At 44.0% G+C, this 19,128-nt stretch overlaps 1 protein-coding gene across 1 annotated transcript; it reads left to right on the top strand.

The window, feature by feature from the left end:
• The first annotated feature begins 9,912 nt into the window (after positions 1-9,912).
• On the top strand, positions 9,913-18,676 carry MS4A7 (membrane spanning 4-domains A7). The gene is given in 7 exon segments (XM_075548042.1): positions 9,913-10,030; positions 10,033-10,055; positions 13,189-13,323; positions 14,818-14,874; positions 16,420-16,626; positions 17,711-17,812; positions 18,602-18,676. Coding segments are annotated over 7 exon segments (717 nt in total).
• Positions 18,677-19,128: the final 452 nt, after the last annotated feature.

Here is a 19,128-nt window from a genome sequence, read left to right as displayed (position 1 = left end):
TTTGAATTTGCTGTTAAATTATTCTAGAAGTTGCATGCATTCTCTTCTTATAGTTAGGACGCTGATCCATTCTGAGTTAATTTGGGGGAAACATGTAAGCTCCATGTCTATATTCATGATTTGGAATATGCATGTCCCGTTGTTGTCCAGCCTCATTTACTGAAAAGACTGTTCTCTCTCCATTGCACTGCCTTTGTCCTTCGTGAAAAGACCAATTGTGTAACCATCATGAGTTTGGGTATTTTTTTCATGATCCAGCAGATGGCAGCAAAGTGTCTAGAATAAAGTCGGCTGTTTTAACGAGTTACAAAGCTTTACAGAGACCGCAGGCTTAGCTGATCTTTCCCTGTGAGTCATCAACAGGAGGATCCATCTGTTTCTGTGAGAGATCCCTAGACTGCACCACCACCAGTCACTTGGAAGTCTGGAGTACTGGGACACTGTGTAAAGGATTGAGAAAACTCTAGTCGACATAATAAATCAAAACTAGTTCAATAAATAAACAAACCCATTGCCACAGAGTTGAACCTAACTCATAGTGACCTTTGGGGCATGGTGGAGCTGGCCCAGATGTGACAGAGTACAACTGATCCATAGGGTTTTTCTTGCTTGAAATAGATAGGAAAGCAATTTACCAAGCCTTTCTTCCACACTATTGGATGGGTGCAGACAACCAACCTCTTGTTACAGACATTATGCAATGCACTGACCCCACTACCATCAAGTTGATTCTGACTCAAAATCCAGGTGGGGCAGAGTGGAAGTGGGCCTATGGTTTTCCAAGACTGTAAATCTTCACAGGAGTAGCAAGTTTCATCTTTCTCCGCTACAGTGGCAGGGGGTTTCAGACTGCTGCCTTTCAGTTAGCAGGCCAATGCACAAGCCATTATGCCACTGTACAGGAAATGTAGAGAGATTACGTCTGGAGACCCAGGATCCGTCTAGAGATAAAATACACTTTTCAAACAAAGGGAGAAGAAGATGCTGGGTATGGAACACAGATTTTCTGAACATTAATATGTGTCATGTTCTGTGTTGAACACAGATGTAGAGGACATCTGGCTTACTCCTCAAAGCAACTTGGGAAATCATTTGTTACTATTCCATATACATGACAAGATTGGATGGATACTTAACTCGTTTACCACAATCCTGTGCAGACTCAGAGGAAGTTTGGGAGGAGCCCATGACCAAGAATCTACTTTGACCATTGGCCCAGACAGGTGAGAGACCAGAGAAAGGTCTGGAGCACTGGGGTTTCTAACATAGCCATGACGCATTAACATGACTGCACCTCGCTGCCATGGAGTCAATACTGACTCATATCGACCCTATTAGAACAAGGTATTATCCCCCCTGTGAGTTTACGGGAGTGGAAAGCCCCGTCTTCCTTCCGCAGGGCAGCTGGTGGTTTTGAACTACTGATCTTGCAGTTGGCAGCCCCGTGAGTAAGCACTCATGCCACCAGAGCTCTCTAGTTAATTTTATTATTCACATTTTATTATTTAATTTTAAAATATTTAATTTTAAAATGTTTAATTATTTAACTAATACAAGTGTAAATAAAATTTTGCTGAAGATCATCCAATAGCAGTTGTACATCGACAGGGGGCTGCCAGAGGTTTGGGCTGGGTTCAGAAGAGAATGTGGAGCAGGGATATGCCATTGCTGATGGCAGATGGATTGTGGCTGAAAGCAGAGAGTACCAGAAAGATATTTAGTTGTGTCTTAGTGATTGTGATAAGGCATTGGACTATGTTGACCATAACAAACTATGGACCGTCTTCAGATGAATAAGCATTCCAGTACACCTAATTGTGCTTATTCAGAACCTGTACATGGGTCAGGAGGAAGTTGTATGAACAGAACAAGGAAATACTGCATGCTTTAAAATCAGGAAAGGCGTGTGTCAGGTTGTATCCTCTCACCATACTTGTTCAATCTGTATGCTGAGCACATTATCAGAGAAACTGGATTATATGAAGAAGAATGCAGCATCAGGATTAGAAATAAGCTTATTAACAGCCTGCATATGCAAATGACACAACTTTCCTTGCTGAACTTGAAGCACTTGCTGATGCATATCAAGGATTGCAGCCTACGATATGGATGACAACTCAATGTAAAGAAGATTCAAATCCTCACAACTGAACCAAGGGGTGACACCAAGGTAAATGAATAAAAAGCTGAAGTGATCAAGAATTTGGTCTTACTTGGATCCACAATAAATACACATGAAAGTAGCAATCAAGAGATCAACGACTTATTGCATTGGGTAAGTCTGCTGCACAAGGCTGCTTTAAAGTGTTGTAAAGCAACAGTGTTATTTTGAGGACTAAGGGTGAGCCTAACCAAAGCCATGGAATTAAAAAAAACATTTTATTTGGGGCTCTTACAGCCCTTATCACAATCCACACATACATCCATTATGTCAAGCACGTTTGTACATGTAGCCATCATCCTTTTCAAAACATTTTCTTTCTACTCGAGCCCTTGGTATCAGCTCCCCATGTTGTCCCCTCCCTCTCTCATGAACCCTTGGTAATTTTTTTTTCATGTTTTACACTGACTGCGGTCTCCCTTCACCACTTTTCTGTTATATATTCCCTGGGAGGGGATTATATGTCGATCGTTGTGATCAATTCTCTTTCTCCTCCCACCTTCCCCTTCCCCTCCTGGTATTGCTGTTCTCATTATTGGTTCTGCAGGATTTATCTGTCCTGGATTCCTGTGTTTCCAGTTTTTTATCTGTACCAGTGTATATGCTCTGGTGTAGCTGGATTTGTAAGGTAGAATTGGGGTCATGATAGTGGGGTGGTGGGGGGAGGGAGCATTAAAGAACTGGAGGAAAATTGTATGCTTCATTAGTGCTAGACTGCACCCTAACTGGCTCATCTTTCCTTGTGACCCTTCTGTAAGAGGATGTCCAACTGTCTATAGATGGGCATTGGGTCTCCCCTCCATCTTCCCCATCATTCACATTGATATTATTTTTTGTTCTGGGTCTTTGATGTCTGATACTTGATCCTGTCGACACCTCATGATCATACAGGCTGGTGTGCTTCTTCCATGTGGGCTTTGTTGCTTCTCTGCTAGAGGGCCACTTATTTATCTTAAACCTTGAAGACTCCAGACACTACATATTTTGATGGTTGGGCCCTATCAGCTTTGTTCATCACATTTGCTTAGGCACCCATTTTGTCTTCAGCAATCGTGTCAGGCAAGGTGAGCATCACAGAATGCTGGGTTATTAGAACAAAGTGTTCTTGCACTGAGGGCATACTTGAATAGAGGCCCAATGTCTATCTGGTAATTTAATACTTAACATATAAATATGTTTTGTTTGTGTGTTCATTAATGGTTTTGCATGTCTATCTAGATACAATAGTCAGAAAAACAATCTGGAGAAATGAACAACGGGACGGATGGTTCTGGGGGGACACAGGAGAGGGGGAGGTGGGGGAAACGAAGAGGAGTTCCGACAAACCCAGGGACAAGGGACCAGCAAGTGATCTAAAATCAATGGTGAAGAGGGCATAGGATGCCTGGTGGGCTTTGATCAAGGGCAATGTAGCTGAGAAGAATTACCAAAACCCGAATGAAGGCTGAACATGATAGTTGGACAAGAAAGAACTAGGAGGCAAAGGACAATTATAGAGGTCTAAATACAGGCATTTACATATGTAAATATATTTTTATATAATGATAGGAAAATTGATTTATGCACATATATTTATATGTTAAGTATTAAGGTATTTTCAATTGACTCGTGTGCACGTGAAAGTTGGATACTGAATAAGGAAGACCAAAGAAGAATCAATGCATTTGAATTACGGTGCTGGTGAAGAATACTGAAAGTACCATGGACTGCCAAAAGAACAGACAAATCTGTCTTGGAAGAAGTACAGCCAAGAATGCTCCTCAGAGGGAAGGAAAGAAGACTTCATCTCACAAATGTTGGACATCTTATAAGGAGATATCAGTCCCAGGAGAAGGTCATCATGCTCGGTAAATTATTGGCGCAACAGAAAAGAGGAAGAACTTTGACATGATGGATTGACATAGTGGATGCATCAATGGGCTCAAACATAAAAACACCTGTCAGTATGACACAGGACTGGGCAGTGCTTCATTCTGTTGGACATAGGGTCACTATGGGATGGAACCAACTCAATAGCGCCTAACAACAACAACATGATGCAGTGGAGATTAAGATGCTAACAGAATGGCAGATGGCTACCACCGTGTAGCCTCAAGACTTGATGGGGCAGGGTGGGCAGTGGGGGAGACTGGGGAGTCTGTCTCTACTTCTACTCACTGTGATCTTGGGCAGGTTTCTCCAATAATATCAACCTCATTGGAGGATAAACAGGTTGAACTATGTGCTTCTGAATTGCTAAAACCCCACAATTTGGGTTCACTTCTCCTTCAGGAAACCTAAGTCATTTGAAGGACATGATGTCACCCAGCTGCTGTTCCAGGCTATAATCCCCAGCATTTTGCTGGTCCCCGCCATTTTAAAAAAAGGCTGATCTCCAAAGAAGTCAGTGAATAATGTAAACATAGTAATAACATCCCTCCAGTAATCCATCCTGTCCAGGGTAAGAGGCTGTTTTTCTGATTCCAGTCCACTGGTGTCTTCTCCCATTAACAAGAAAGAAACTCAGAGACAGAATGAAAACTCTGCTATCAAGAGCGTCCAACTCAAAGGGACTCAATAGGACACAGTAGAACTGCTCCCTAGGATTTCTAAGGCTGCACATCTTTATGCATGCCTGGCCTTTCTCCTGAAGAGTGTCTGGTGGGTTGGAACTGCTGACCTTGTAGTTAACAGCTCAACAGGTGACCCACTATGCCACCAGGCTTGCTTAGAGACAAACTGACGAGACCCCTAAAGAAGCAACAAGTGAATATTCACATGTGGTTTGCAATTTGCCAAGAGTTGGGAAATGAGGAAATCAATTCTTCCAAATTAAAAAAGATGGCATGTTATATATTATTATATAATTAATGTTATTACCACAATATTATTACTGTTTCTTGACTGTGTACTTTGTACAGCATCATTATATCACTTCTCTTAAATCCCTCCAACACTTTTTTGCCTGTTCTAACACTTTTCATAGAATTATTCCCTGCCCCACATTTAATATGGAGAACTGAGACTAGAGAACTTACCTAGATCACATAGGAATTGGTGGGACATGATTCTCCCTGAAGATTGTGTAACTTGCTCATCTGCCTCTAATTCTTTCTCTTACGTTCCTTCAATCTCATGTCATTTTTCCAGAGCTCAAAATTTAGAAAGGGGAAGCTGTGGTACATTTGCTATTTCAACTGTCATAAGTAGAGCAAAATGCATATCCTGTGTAATCAGAAATACTTCACTGAGAAGGGACGGGAAGTCTGAGAGGTTGTGGAACAAAGCAGTGAGCATGTGCTGGCAAGAACAGCCAGTAGGAGGTTCCGGCTGAGAGCTTCTCAGAGGGAGCTGGGCCATCAGCCGTAACACACAGGACTGGGCTACACGACCAGGTAGGTACCTTGCTTTGGTTCATGTCTTTTGGGGACATTGTCTGCTTTTGACTAGGCAGCCGGGGAACCGCAGATCTGCTTCTACTGCCTGCCCTTCGATGCTGCCTTTGAGCATTGCTATGTGTTGGAATCGATGAGGTGACAGTGGGAATGACTATATTCAAAGAAAGGGTCGGAAGAAAGAAAGAGAAGAATTTAAAGGATATGTATGAAACCATCGAAGAAAAGTAAGGCTTTCTATTCCTATGAAAATTCACAGTCTAAGAAACCCACAAGGGCCATTCTACCTTGTCTTGTAGAGTCATATTGAGTCAGATATAACTGGAGGGCAGTGGAATTTGGGGTTTGGGGGGGTATGAAACTGTAGTTATTGCACGATATGTGAGATTTAAGGTCATTTTTTCCTTCTCAATTTCTTCTCAAACTGTATCCACTTTTCTATATTGAATTTGCTACTTGATACACTTTTTAAAAACAAAGAATTAAAATAACAAAGAAAACACATGCAGGTGGCATTCGAGTGAGTTGTCGTCAGGCTTGTGGTTCCTGCCCTCAGGTCTGGGACAAGCACGGGCTGCAGTCCTTGGTTATGAGAACTGAAAAATGCAGGAAGGTATCCTGAGCTAAAGACCCTGGTTAGTAAGACTGGGAAGAGGAAGAGGCTCAATCGGATGGGTTGGGCTATTAAAGGGTCAAGAGCCACTACCACAAAGACCTAATTCACAATACAAAATTCATTAGCCACAAAACAGCATATAGAACAAGGCAGAAGCTAAGTTACCACAAAACCCCCAAACCAAACCTACTACCACCAAGTCGAGCCTGACTCATAGCGCCGCCATAGGGCAGAGTAAAACTGCTCCATGGGGTTTCTACGCCCATGCATCCTTAGGCAAGCAGGAGAATCATCTTCCCCCACGGAGTGGCTGGTGAGTTTGGATTTGATGGCGTTGCAGTCCGCTGCCCAATGCTTACCCACTGTGCCACCGCCTGGCTACTACCCTGTCAAGACTGACTCAAAGCAACCCAATAGCACAGAGCAGAAGTGTTTCTGTGGCTTGATGAGACTGAATCGTCACGAAGTGGAAAGCCTCGTCTTTCTCTCTCAGAGCAGCTAGTGGTTTCAAACAGCTGGCTTTCTGGTCACCAGCCTAACTCATAACCCACTACCCCAGAGAGCTTCGCTCTGCCACCAGGGCTCCTGAAATTATCAAAAGATGAGGCTAAAGACCTTCCATGCACATGCTCCTAGGGATGTGTCCAAGCCGTCAGTGGTAGCCCTTGTGCTTCACTAGAGGAGAGGAGCCATGCAGGCGCTCAGGATCAATCGTAGCCAGATGAACACCCAAAGTTTTGTAGGAGGTATAGACAAGTTATGGTATTAGACTGTGTTGAAATATTACCTCTACTCCTTGCTAGATAACAATCTATTAACCTCTCAAAGCCTCCATTTTCTCACTTCCTAATTCAAAGAACAACAGCATCGATCTCTCACCATCATCCTGTAGATTAAATGGGAACCCAGGCAAAGTTTTTAATAATAGAGTTCATTAATTCCAAGTGCTCAGTACATCTTAACGGTTATCTGGAACTGTTTGGGTTTGAAACCTAGAATCTCTTCAAGCCTCATACTTGACCCATCTCCCTGACTTTGAGGCTGTGCTGAGATACTCAGCAGAAGGGAACTGGAGCCATCCAAGGCAATCTCAACTCAGCTCCACTGCAGAAAGCCAGTGCCAGCACTATTCCTTCCTGGCTCATGACACCTCACCCCGACTCACACCCAGAACTCAACATTCCAAGAAATGAAAATTAGCTCTTTTGAAAAGGGAACTTTCCTTTTAAAAATGCTTCAGAGAAGGTACTTGAGGCTGAGAGCACAGCGTAAATTTGACTAAAGAATCAATCAAGGTAAGACCAAGGCCAACCCCACTGCCATCGAGTTGACTGACACATGGTGACACGGTACAGGGTTCCTGCGACCGTAAACCTGTACGGGAGCAGACAGCCTCATCTTTCTCCCAAGGAACATTTGGGTTTGTGGGCCACTAACCCCGTGGCTCAAAGTCCAAAGCTTACCCAACTGCATTACCAGGACCCTTTAAAGATGTAGGCAGACATGACAAATAGTCCACGAGTATTGGAAAGTTCCCGGAAAAATCCAGAAAGGCACACCATAAAGCATTCAAATCCTCAGGAGTCCGTCAGGATCATACACTTACCCTTCTTTATAGGTTATGAAACTGAGGGGGAACCAGGAGAAACAATGTACCGTGGTTAGCTAGTAAATATCAGCAATGACATTCAGATATCACTGATATGCTTTGAGAGCTTATCAAGTTGGAAATTTGAGTCTACTCAGAAAAAGTATCTAGTAATATATCTAATATATGTATATATATACATATATATATCTAGAACAATGGCTCTCAACCTGTGGGTCGTAACCCCTTTGGTGGTTGAACGACCCTTTCCCAGGGGTCACTCAATGCATAACAGTAATAAAATTACAGTGATGAAGTAGCAACAAAAATAATTTTATGGTTGGGGGGTCGTGGCATTATGAAGGTTGAGAACCACTGCTATAGATATACCTAGCCTGGATTTCATAGACACAAAGAAAACATTAACAAACAAACAAACAAAAACTAACAAGAAGAACAAAGTGAAATAGATAAAGGCCTCAGTGGAGTAGGAAAGCAGGGAGGGTCCTCTTCACAACACCGACTGCCTCATCTTTCTCCGGTAAACACTGCTGGGTTCAACCTGCCAGCCTTTTGGTTTCCAGTCAAGTATTGAACAACTGTGTCACCAGGACTCCTTAGAGAGCCTGGAACCAACCCAAAAGTTGAGATGAAGCTTCAGGGAGCAGAACCCTAGCACCATTGGATGATCTCAAACCATTATCCAAACTGGGACCCTCAGGGGGAAGAACAGATCTGGGGAGCATCCAAGGGACTGAGCCCTGCTGCTGACCCCCGAGAGGCCCAGATCCCCTGCTGAGCAGCTTGACAGCAGACTGCTGACTCTGCATCACCATCGGACTTTCCAATGTCAGGACAGAAAAGGGGGAAGTTGAGAAGAAGCATGTGTTATAGAAAAAGAATAAATACAAGCTTCTGAGCCAAGTTGACCCAGTTCAGGTACTTCCCAGTATGCAAACACAAGCTAATAATAATTAATTCACTACTATTTATTAAACACTTCCTATGTCCCAAGCAGAGCACTGTGTCTAACTATTTAAAAACGAAAGTCACTTGAACTTATTAGTCCAGAGTTTCTGATGTGTAAAATAGGCTTAATAAGTGTTCACTTGCAGAGTTGTTATAGGAATCAAAACTGCTATGGTTGAGGGCCTGGAATTCAGCAGGAGTTCCATAAAAATGTTCATATTGATAATCATTAAGCTAATACCAGCCAGTGTTTCCTCCTGTTGTATATAGGGATGCTATGGGCCAAAACCAACTCCATATCATCTAATAATAATAATAATAAATGAGTCATTCTGGGTAAGAAAGGTCCTATTTGGGAAAGGGAGCTGGAGTAGAATCCCCTAACAAGTTAATGGAAAGAAAATTAATATTAGGGTAGAAGACTTGGCAGTACAGGTAGAGAATATATGTACAATCCAGGGTGATGGTGTGTGCAAGCCACAGTTGAAGAGGAGATGCTGGGGGTCAGGAAGGGAAGCTGAAAGTAGGGGCTGCTCCAGATAGATAGATAGATAGATACATACATACATACATACATACACACATAGTTATATGCATAGATAGGTAGACACATAGATAGATACACAGATAGACCAATAGATAGATTTACAGTTGGGGCTACAAACCAAGTTCTGTGTGAAATATTTGCTTCTCAATTGCAGGAGTCCTCTAAATTATTCCACTTTTCCTCCAGTGACAAATTATCTCCAATTGGCAGACTTTGCAAGCATGCCAGCATTCCAAGATTCCTACTGTTTCCTATGTTCTCTTTTATTCCAAAAAGAGAAGTCATCCCTTGCATAATGGAAAAGCAACTTCTCTTTTTTTAAAAAAAAAGTCATTTTATTGGGGCTCTTATAAATATTATAATAATCCATAAATCAATTAAATCAAGCAAATGTGTACATATGTTGCTATTGTCATTTTCTAAACATTATCGTTCTACTTGAGCCCTTGTTAACAGCTTCTCTTTTCCCCCTCCCTCCCCTCCTTCCCACCCTCATGAACCTTTGATAAATTATATGTTGTTGTTATTTTTAAATCTTACACTATCCCTTCACCCACGTGAGAAACACCTCCTTAAGTCACTGCAAAATCCCTAGGAGGCTGATGCCTTTCCGTCAAACCCTGAGCATTAACTGAGTTCATTGTCTTTTCCAGCATCATGTTTTCACCGCCCCAAACCAAAAAGACCTTGAAAACCTTCGTTGCAAAGGACCTCATTGCTCCACCAAGGGAAAACTCTGGACATGCCTAGCACCAGGATGACCCAAAGGATGACCTTCAAAGGAAGCCACAGTTCTGGGGGTAAATTAATGTAACCCTAAGGATAACACTGAGGGATCCCACTGAAAATGTGTATCTGCAGATTTACAATGGCTCTGGAAGGATGGTTTCTTTTGGTTTAACCTTGGATGACTCAAGGCTCTTTGGAACATAAACATAAAACGGGGCTTTATAAAGAGACAATCTCATCCTCAAGCCTTTTGCTAAACTAATTAGACAATTGGGGATCCCCTCACAGAGGGGTCACAGGGAAGAGATGAGCCAATCAGGGTGCAGTATAGCACCGATGAAACACACAACTTTCCTCTAGTTATTGGGGGCTTCCTTACTCCACTATCATGACCTCAATTCTGCCTTACAAATCGGATTAGACCAGAGCATGCACACTGGTACAGATAAGAGCCCACAACACAGGGAATCCAGGATAGATAAACCCCTCAGGACCAACAAGGAGAATAGAGATTCCAGGAGGATTAGGGGAGTGTAGGGGGAGAAATGAGGAACAGATCACATGGACCAATTTATAACCCCCTCCCAAGGGGATGAATAACTGAAAAGAGGGTGAGGGACAATGGAGGATGATGTAAGATATGAAAATAGTAATCCATAACTTATCAAGGGTTCATGAGGAAGGGCAGGGAGGGGAGGGAGGGGGAAGAAATGGGGAGCTGATATCAGGGGCTCCAGTGGGAAGATAATGCTTTGAAAATGATGATGGCAGCATATGTGCAAATGTGCTTGATGGATGGATGAATGTATGGATTGTGACAAGAGATTTAAGAGTCCCCCAATAAAAGTAAGGGGGGGAAATCATCATGCCATTTTCACTTGAATGCTATTCAAGTAAATCTCTCCTAACTTGTCTTTCGTAGTGTAGTTGTTGAGACGAATCATAGGATTTTACCCATTCGGATTAAACTGAATCTCAAACCTTTATTTTTAACCTTTTGCGATGAGAAAATGAGACTCATCATATCTTCACTTCCTGTTTACACGAGTCACTGCAAGTGGCTTGATTATCAAACCCTCCTTTCACCCCCAAGACTTTCACCCCCAAGACTTTCACCCCCACACACTTCTGAACACCCTCTTTTAAGAATCAAATTCTACCCATTCCAATTTTGGAATTTGCCATATATGTCATGTGGAATTCAGGTCCAGATAACAGCATGATATCTGTCTTGAATCTTGTATTTATATATTTATATATTTATTTATTTTTCCTCCTCAAAGTCCCCTTCCTCTGTTGCGGCATCAGAAGTACTGTTTCCACGGCAACCCTCAACCTTGGTCATGGAGGTGAAGTGGGGTAGCCTCTCTGTTTCTCATAGATACTTCCAGATCGCTCTTTCTTCCTTACCCCTAAAACCACCTGCATAGAATCCCATGGGCTCCTAGGGCATTCGCTCCCTCTTTTCTCTTCTCCAGACCCTTTCCCTGTTCTCCTTGAAGATGTTCACTCACTGCCACTCCATCCACTAAAGGTCCTGCCAAAGGCTGAGCCTTTTCAATATTTACTTTGATGATCTTTTCAGTACCATGGCCTGGGTCCTGTCAGTAAAATAGCACAAACAGCAGCAACTGTCTCCTTTTCATAAAATGGACTTGACGACTGAAAAATAAATGGAAAAACGTGGGATTAGGAAGCAAGAGTTCTACTTTTTTTAATAAAGCATGTTATTGGGCCTCATACAACTCTTATCACAATCCATATATACATCAATTGAGTAAAGCACCCTTATACATTTGTTGCCCTCATCATTCTCAAAATTCGCCTTCCACTTGGGTTCCTGGAATCAGCTCATTTTCCTTTTTTCCCTCCCCTTTCCTCCCTGCTCCCCCCTCTCTCACAAACCCTTAATAACTTATAAATTATTATTCTATCCTATCTTACACTGCCCGGCATCTCCCCTCACCCACTTTCCTGTTGCCCATCCCCCAGAAATGAGGTTATATGTAGATCCCCGAGATTGGTTCCCCCTTTCTACACCCCCTTCCCTCCCGGTGTCGCCACTCTCATCGCTGGTCCTGAGGGGTTCATCCATTCTAGATTCCCTGTGTTTCCAGATCCCTACTGCATCTCTGTGCATCCTCTGGTCTAACCAGGTCTTCAAGGTAGATTGGGATCATGATAATTGGAGGGGAGGAAGCGTTCAAGAACTAGAGTTCTACTTTTAATCGACCTCTCTCCTGATTCTGTTTCATCAGCTATAATTTGAGATAGAAATAGTTTATTTGCTTGCTTCATGGTTTATGATAATAAACACATGCATAATACCTGGGGAAGGGCTTTATATGTGTTAACTGGATGCTTCATCGTTGAGTGCTTTTAATTTAAGGTTTATTTGAAGGTTTTATTTTAAGATTGACCATCGATTTGTCAGGGCCTGGCATTTGGGCTGAGCAGAATAGGTTCTATGTCCAGGTGTCTAAATGGTTCATTGAACAGTAGGGAAAATATTGGCATTGGGATGTAGAATAACAGTTCAAATGCTCCCAGGAGCCCAAGGATGGAGGTGGGAGGTTCAAGCTGTTGTAACAGATGTCGGAAGCTGTGGGAGGTAGTGTTGGAGCGCCCTATGAGCAAGAATGAATGCTATTACACAATGATTCAAGTAGTTCACTATGAAAACCCAACCCAAACCTGTTACCATTGAGTCAATGCTGCCTCTTGGTGTCCACAGATAGGGTTTCTGAGTCTGTAAATCCATATGAGCAGGAAGCCTCATCTTTCTTCCAGGAGCAGCTGGTAGGCTTGAACTTCCAATCATGTGGCTAACAATCCAACACTTTACTTGACAAAGCCACCGGGGCTCCATGTATTGCGAACCCAACTCCCAAAATGCAACTCACTGCCATTGGATTAATGCCGGCTCACACTGACCTATAGGATAGGGTAGAACTGCCCGTGTGAGTTTCTGAGTCTGTTAATTGTTGATGAGTGTAGAAAGCAACAGCCATCTCCAGAGGAGGGGACCTGAAAAGGAGAAGCTCCTGGTGCTTTCCTACCATTACATGCATACAGCATGTCCTGTCCATGTCATACTGAAATAAACCTGAGTGGAGAAGTTAAGTCCTCTTGAAGGGGGGGGGCGGGGAAGGTGAACTGGGCCAATTCTTACAATCTCTTTCCCCACCTACTCATGTCTTGCAGACCATCCAGATTCTGTCTTGCCTGATGATCTCCAGTTTAGGAGCAATCTTGGTTTCTGCTCCCTACTCTTCCCACTTGAACCTAGAAGTTTCTGCCAGGTTTTTATCTGGATATGCATTTGTTGGATCTCTGTGTGTGAGTAGAGGGGGATTTCTAGGAGTGGGTGCACTTTATAACTGCTAACTTGGTACTTTGTCATTGAGTAACTTAGTCCCCAAGAGGTTTGGGACACAGACACACCCGAAGCCTTAGGGGTTCCCTCTACTCTTGTTCTCACTATCATGTCTCTAGAAAAGTGCCTTGGAAACAACTTTTCAGGGAATGGCATTGCAGGACTGACGCCTTGATGTTTTGCCAGGCGTTGGGGGCTTGGATGATGCCACTGGTGTCTGTCTTAATCAAAAATAGGCCGACTAGTAGGTAGCACGTGAGAAGCTCCTTTTTTAAACAGTGGAAGGAGGGCCGCTGTGAAGTGGCACTGATTTACAGAGAAAAAGATTGGCGGTGATGGGGGTCACAAGAAAGCAGAGGCATGCTGGCTGTGTTCATAGAAATTCCTGACCACTTAGAAAACTCTTTTAATTGTCTTCCACCCAATGGCTCACAGAGCCCTTGGACATCCCCCACCCCCACCCCCCAATGGCTCACCATCTCACCTTTCCCACAAAGGGATGCTTCTTTCCCAGGTAGTAACTTTCACAAAGGGGGAAAGGGAACCTATTTGGAGCATATAAACGATATGAAGGCACTACCTCTGTTAGGTCACACACAGAGGATCTGCTCCTGCCTCCAAATAGAATGAACCCTTTTCTTCTCCGGCCAGTGACTGGATAACCCATACTCTCCTGTGAAAACTAGAATCATGTTGACCTGCTGATAACACAGCATTCTCCGTGGGACTATCCAGCCTCAAGGAGCAAGGCTAACTGGTGTTTCAGAAGCTTAACAAGCGCTGGAATAAAATACTGACTTCTTGGACTCCTTGATAAAAGACCCCTTAGCTTCTTATCTTCTAGAATGGCTCACCCCACCTACATCAATGGCTTGAAGCCATGTGGTCTGAGCCTCTGCCATATCAAAACCCTGTCCCCAAGCACTTCTGGCGGCCACTCTCACCTTTCTACCCCCTCAAGTCATTAGTCTGTTCAATGTTTCCCAATGTGAGTGAGATTCCTGGCTGGGGGCTACTGGAATAATCAAGGTGGGGCTGCAAAAGTAAATGCTTACACTTTATTATCACAAAAGTTTGTAATCCCCAAGGAGGTGAAGAGTGAATTTCTTTCTTTTTTTTTCTGAAAGAAGGTAGTAGGTCAAGTAAGTTTGGGACCCTATCCTCCTCTCGGTCAATCCTTAATTTAGCAACTGTCTTCCCTCCAACATAACACCTCTCTACGTCTCCTCAGCCCTTAGATGTCCACTAACATCAATCCTCTGCATCTGCCTGTTCTTCAAATTCCATGTAAGCACCCTGAGGGCAGAAATTGCACCCACCTGTTAGTACAGACCACACACCATTCTTGAAGTGTCATTTCCCTGGAGGCTTTTACTGACTGACTAACTCGCAGTACTGTGGTAGCCACATTTCAACAAGCAAATGGAACTGACTGGTTTTTTTTCTTGTCTGAACAGTTTGCCATCACTGGAGCCCTCTCAATTATTTCTGGGAAGAAATCAACTAAGCCCCTTGTAAGTATCGAAACCATCCCATCTCGGCTGGTTGGAACTGAAGGAAATTAAGAGTTAAATTTTATAGTTAAAAGATCTCTGTTTTCCAGTTTTGAGAAGTGAAGCTCAGAGCAGGCGAGGGACACTGAGATCTGAGTGGCCCAAGCAGAATCGTCATGGAGTACCGATTCCTTGTCTTCTAGACCAACCCCCTTTCCCCCAAAAGTCATACTCCTGTATGATATTCCAATTTGGGAAGGGGGTTGCTTCAGTTGTTAAAGCATTAGGAATTTTCAGATATTCCATGCCAGAAGCTGAGTTCCCAAAAGAAGCGCAGCCCCACTGAGATAAGGAGAGGCCTTTCTTTGCTCAGAGTGGTCTCATGGGCAGTGGTGATCACATGTTGACATGTGTGCTACATGCGGAGTCCATGTAGTTGTTAAGTCATTTCAGCATAGCTTTCCCTTTCTGTGTATTCCAGGGACTTGGAAAGCCACTTTGAAAATGGGGAGAATGTTTATCTTACATGTTTTATAAATGGGAAAATCGAAGCTCAGAGCAGGAAGGAACATATTCCAACACAGTGTGCTGGTGGTTGAATAGGAGAATGTATGAATAATTCCAGGGTCAGTGCTCGGTTTGGAAGTCCAGACTTTATTCTTCCAAGTCCAGAGCTCTGACCCTGTCTCACGATACAGCAGAGACTGTTCACTGAGTACCCCAGCTCCTAGGTTCTGGCTACTTCTTCAAGCATTCGGATGACACACCAACCTCATTCACCTCTTGGTGTCTTCATCCGTTAGGATGACACACCAACCTCATTCACCTCTTGGTGTCTTCATCCGTGACCCTGGGATCCTCCTGGGTCAGGATGTGGCTTTTGCTTGAATCACCTGTGTGGCCATGTGGTACAGGCAAAATCAAAGGTACAAAGGCCTTACTTGCTTCCTCTCTTCCCCACCTCTGCTTTTTGTGGGGGAGGCAGCTATGTCCGATAAATCCTTATTTCTGAGAGAGAAGGTGAGAGAGCTGGAGAGTCTAAACCTCTGACGCCACCATCTAAGGAAATGAAAGGTTTATACTTACCTGGGGTTCCCAGCCCAGGAAGAGAGGAGAGATAATTCCTCTCTCCAAAGAAGAAGTGATTCGTGCATTCTCTCATTCAACCAGCCAGCCAACAGCAGCAGCAGCATCAACCACACTCACTGCCGTCTAGTTCATTCTGCCTCATAGTGACTCTGTAGCAAAGGACAGAACTGCCCCTGTGGGCTTTCTGAGACTGCCGCTCTCTTAAAAAGCCTCATCTTCCTCCCTGAGAGCAAGCAGCTGGTGGTTTTGAACATCTGACCTTGTGGTTAACAGCCCCATGTGTAACCCACTACCAGCATTTACTAATTGCATCAGGTGACATAATAAAATGTGAGTAGGATTGAAATACAATCTGCGACCTCAAGGAGTTAGATGGGGAAACAGACTCAGGAAGCACCATTGAGCTCAATGGGAAGAGAGGTGATGGCGGCAGGGCTGCTTTGGGGCTGAGTAACCGATGCAGAATTTCTCTCCCAGGCCATGAGCAGTCTGACCGCAAGTGCACTGAGCTCTGTGGCTGCCGGAGCAGGCCTCATCCTCCTCGCCAACAGCCTGGTGGCCCTGGGGGCTGTGTCTCAGCCGTGTGACTCAGAAAAGACCTATCTATTGTCACTGCCTTACTCAGCCTACTACTACTCAATATACGAAACCAAGGACTGTCTCCTGGCGAGTGCCAGTGTAATTGCAAGTACTTTTGGGATCAATATGCTGTCAGGTGACATCCCAGCATGCCTCTTTTGCATAACCTTTGCTTTTTCAGCTGTTTCTAGTTCTGTTGGCCAGAGTGCTGGAGACAGACACACATTGCAAAGACATACGATGCAGAGAGATCTCTCATCCGGTTGCATGGCCCGTGGAATGTATTGTGTAGAGGGCAAAGAGAAAGAGGGGAAGCCGTAGGCGAGCTACCTCTTCTGGAGTCATTTTAGAACAGCAGATATTCCAACCTCAGCGGGTTTAGTCCCTACAGTCCCCCTTATTGAGCAGGCACTTTCTCCTCAACCTAATCAGACATGTCCCTCTTTGTTTGCATGGGGGCAATGGTCAGAAGGGCACAGAACAGGGCAGTTTCATTCTGCTGTGCCCCGGGTCACTGTCGGTCAGACCGACTTGATGACACCTAACAACAACAACAGCAACCCCTTAGAGATGTCCATCTTCTCACTGTTGATAATAGAGCAGGGGTCTGAAGTGGGGGCTAGGATAAGCTATTTAATGCTTAATTCCACTACAGGCATGCCTATGTACGCCGTAGTAAACACGGCCTAGAACTTGCACCTTAAGCCCAAATGCATAATTATGGATCTTTGGCCCAGTAGGACTGCAGGGAATGAGAGGAGGAAGAGGCAGGTGTGGGCTCACCAATAGAGTCAAGTCCTAGCGGACAGGCCAACATCTCTGAGCAACATTTGTCTTGCCAAGTTTTACCCAACTCTGATGATCACGATTCATCAAGGGTGAAAATCCTGGCTTAGTTGATCTTCTCGTGTTAAACTGACTCGTGGTGTTAAAGTCACAAACCTACGACTTTTAGGAGAAAGACTTTTCCCCCTCTGTGACTCCTCCAAAGAGAGACACAGAGACAAAGGCGGCATCTCTCCTTCCTTTGAAGCTCTGCTACTCAGAGTCACTACAGAGAACAGAGAATAGAAGGCTTCTTCTCAGAGGCTTATTCTCTGCGTTGGTAGGGCTTCTGTCCTCGGCCCCTCTCGGTCAGGCACAGGGGCTGCTTGTAGCAGACCCCAACCACTCACAGTGCCGTTTGCAGGGCGCGCTGGTGGTCATGCTGATCTTCACTGTGCTGGAGCTCCTAATTGCTGGGTATGCATCTGCCCTTTGGTGGAAACAGATCCACACCAGCCACCCGGGGGTGAGTATGTGGACACGTCAGGTGGTACCTGCTGCGTTCCCAAGGTCTGCGCTAGGATGAACTTAGTAGACCCATGAGATGGCAGGAAAAGGAGTCCATAATGGGTCCTGACCATGCAGAAGTGGTCTTCATAGTGGAAAATGAGTTGAATAAATTGGCTGGTTCTTGATGAACCTCTAGTATCTAGAGGGAAGCAGACCAGTTAGAGAAGTACTGACTGTGAAGCCAGTTGGCTTTAGAAATCTCCTGGGACAAGCCCTTCTGAGAAAGCCAGAGCTTGCCAAAAGCCACATGGAAAGTTCCTGATCCACACCAATGGGCTGACTTGGAGAACCTGCATTCCCTCCCTCTTGTCATGAACACCACACCTTCCTCCCTAGACTGTCCCTATAGCCAAGTGCCCTGGCTGATTTGATGAGATTTCACAAGGACCTCTCTGTTTTGTTTCTGGTTTCCTGTGCTCTCCTCCAAGCTCTTGATGGATCACCTTAAAGCCCTTCTCTTTCTAAGCGCCGCCACAAACACTGCCAAATCAGATCATTCCGAACATTAAAGGGAGCTGACAAATTGTAGCTCAACTCTGATTTCATTAGGAAAAGGAACAATATGAGCAGGCTGGGGCATGGCAGCTGTTTGAATGAATAGTGGTGTAATTATATGTGATGGCACAGTTGGGGGAAACACCTATTATTTTGCAAAATCTAAGGAAAAGGTATAAATATAGAGCAACAACAAAAAGTACCCCAGTTTCAGAATTAAAGAACCACTAACACATTTTCTCTTTTTCAGAGTATTTTTTTCCTGCCTCGGTCACAGGAACATATATGATATATCAAAAAGTGTGCCTCAAGGTCATGGACATGAGTAACTCTTGACCCAGAAGAGAAAAAAATAAAAAGATAACACCAGTACTCCAGCAAAGTGAGACAAGACTTGTGCAAAATCTCAGCCATGTTAGAGACGAAGACAAACAAATCGTATCTTGATTTGTTCACAGTAAATCATCGTATTTCTCTTGCAATTTCCCAAAAGCCCAAGACAATAAACATTTATTAGTCAGTCTTGTGAAATGGCCGTTGACTTGGCTTCACTGCTGTTCTCTCGTTCATTTCCCTACATGCTCCCTGGGTTCTAAAATACATTGTGATGGCTACACAGACGCTCACAGACAAAATTGATTAAAGGGTTCAGTAAGGAAGTTAACAAGCTGGAATGCCAGTGAGAGATGCTGAGAGTAGTTTACCAGGACATGGTACAAAAGTTCAAGTCTGCTAAGAAATAATTAAAGGAGCATACTACTAAGCTGTAAGCCCCAC

Source organism: Tenrec ecaudatus, chromosome 4, assembly GCF_050624435.1.
Source record: "Tenrec ecaudatus isolate mTenEca1 chromosome 4, mTenEca1.hap1, whole genome shotgun sequence".
NCBI lineage: Eukaryota > Metazoa > Chordata > Mammalia > Afrosoricida > Tenrecidae > Tenrec > Tenrec ecaudatus.
The sequence above is the reverse complement of the archived record's forward strand: the minus strand, read 5'-3'. Positions and strand labels throughout refer to the sequence as shown.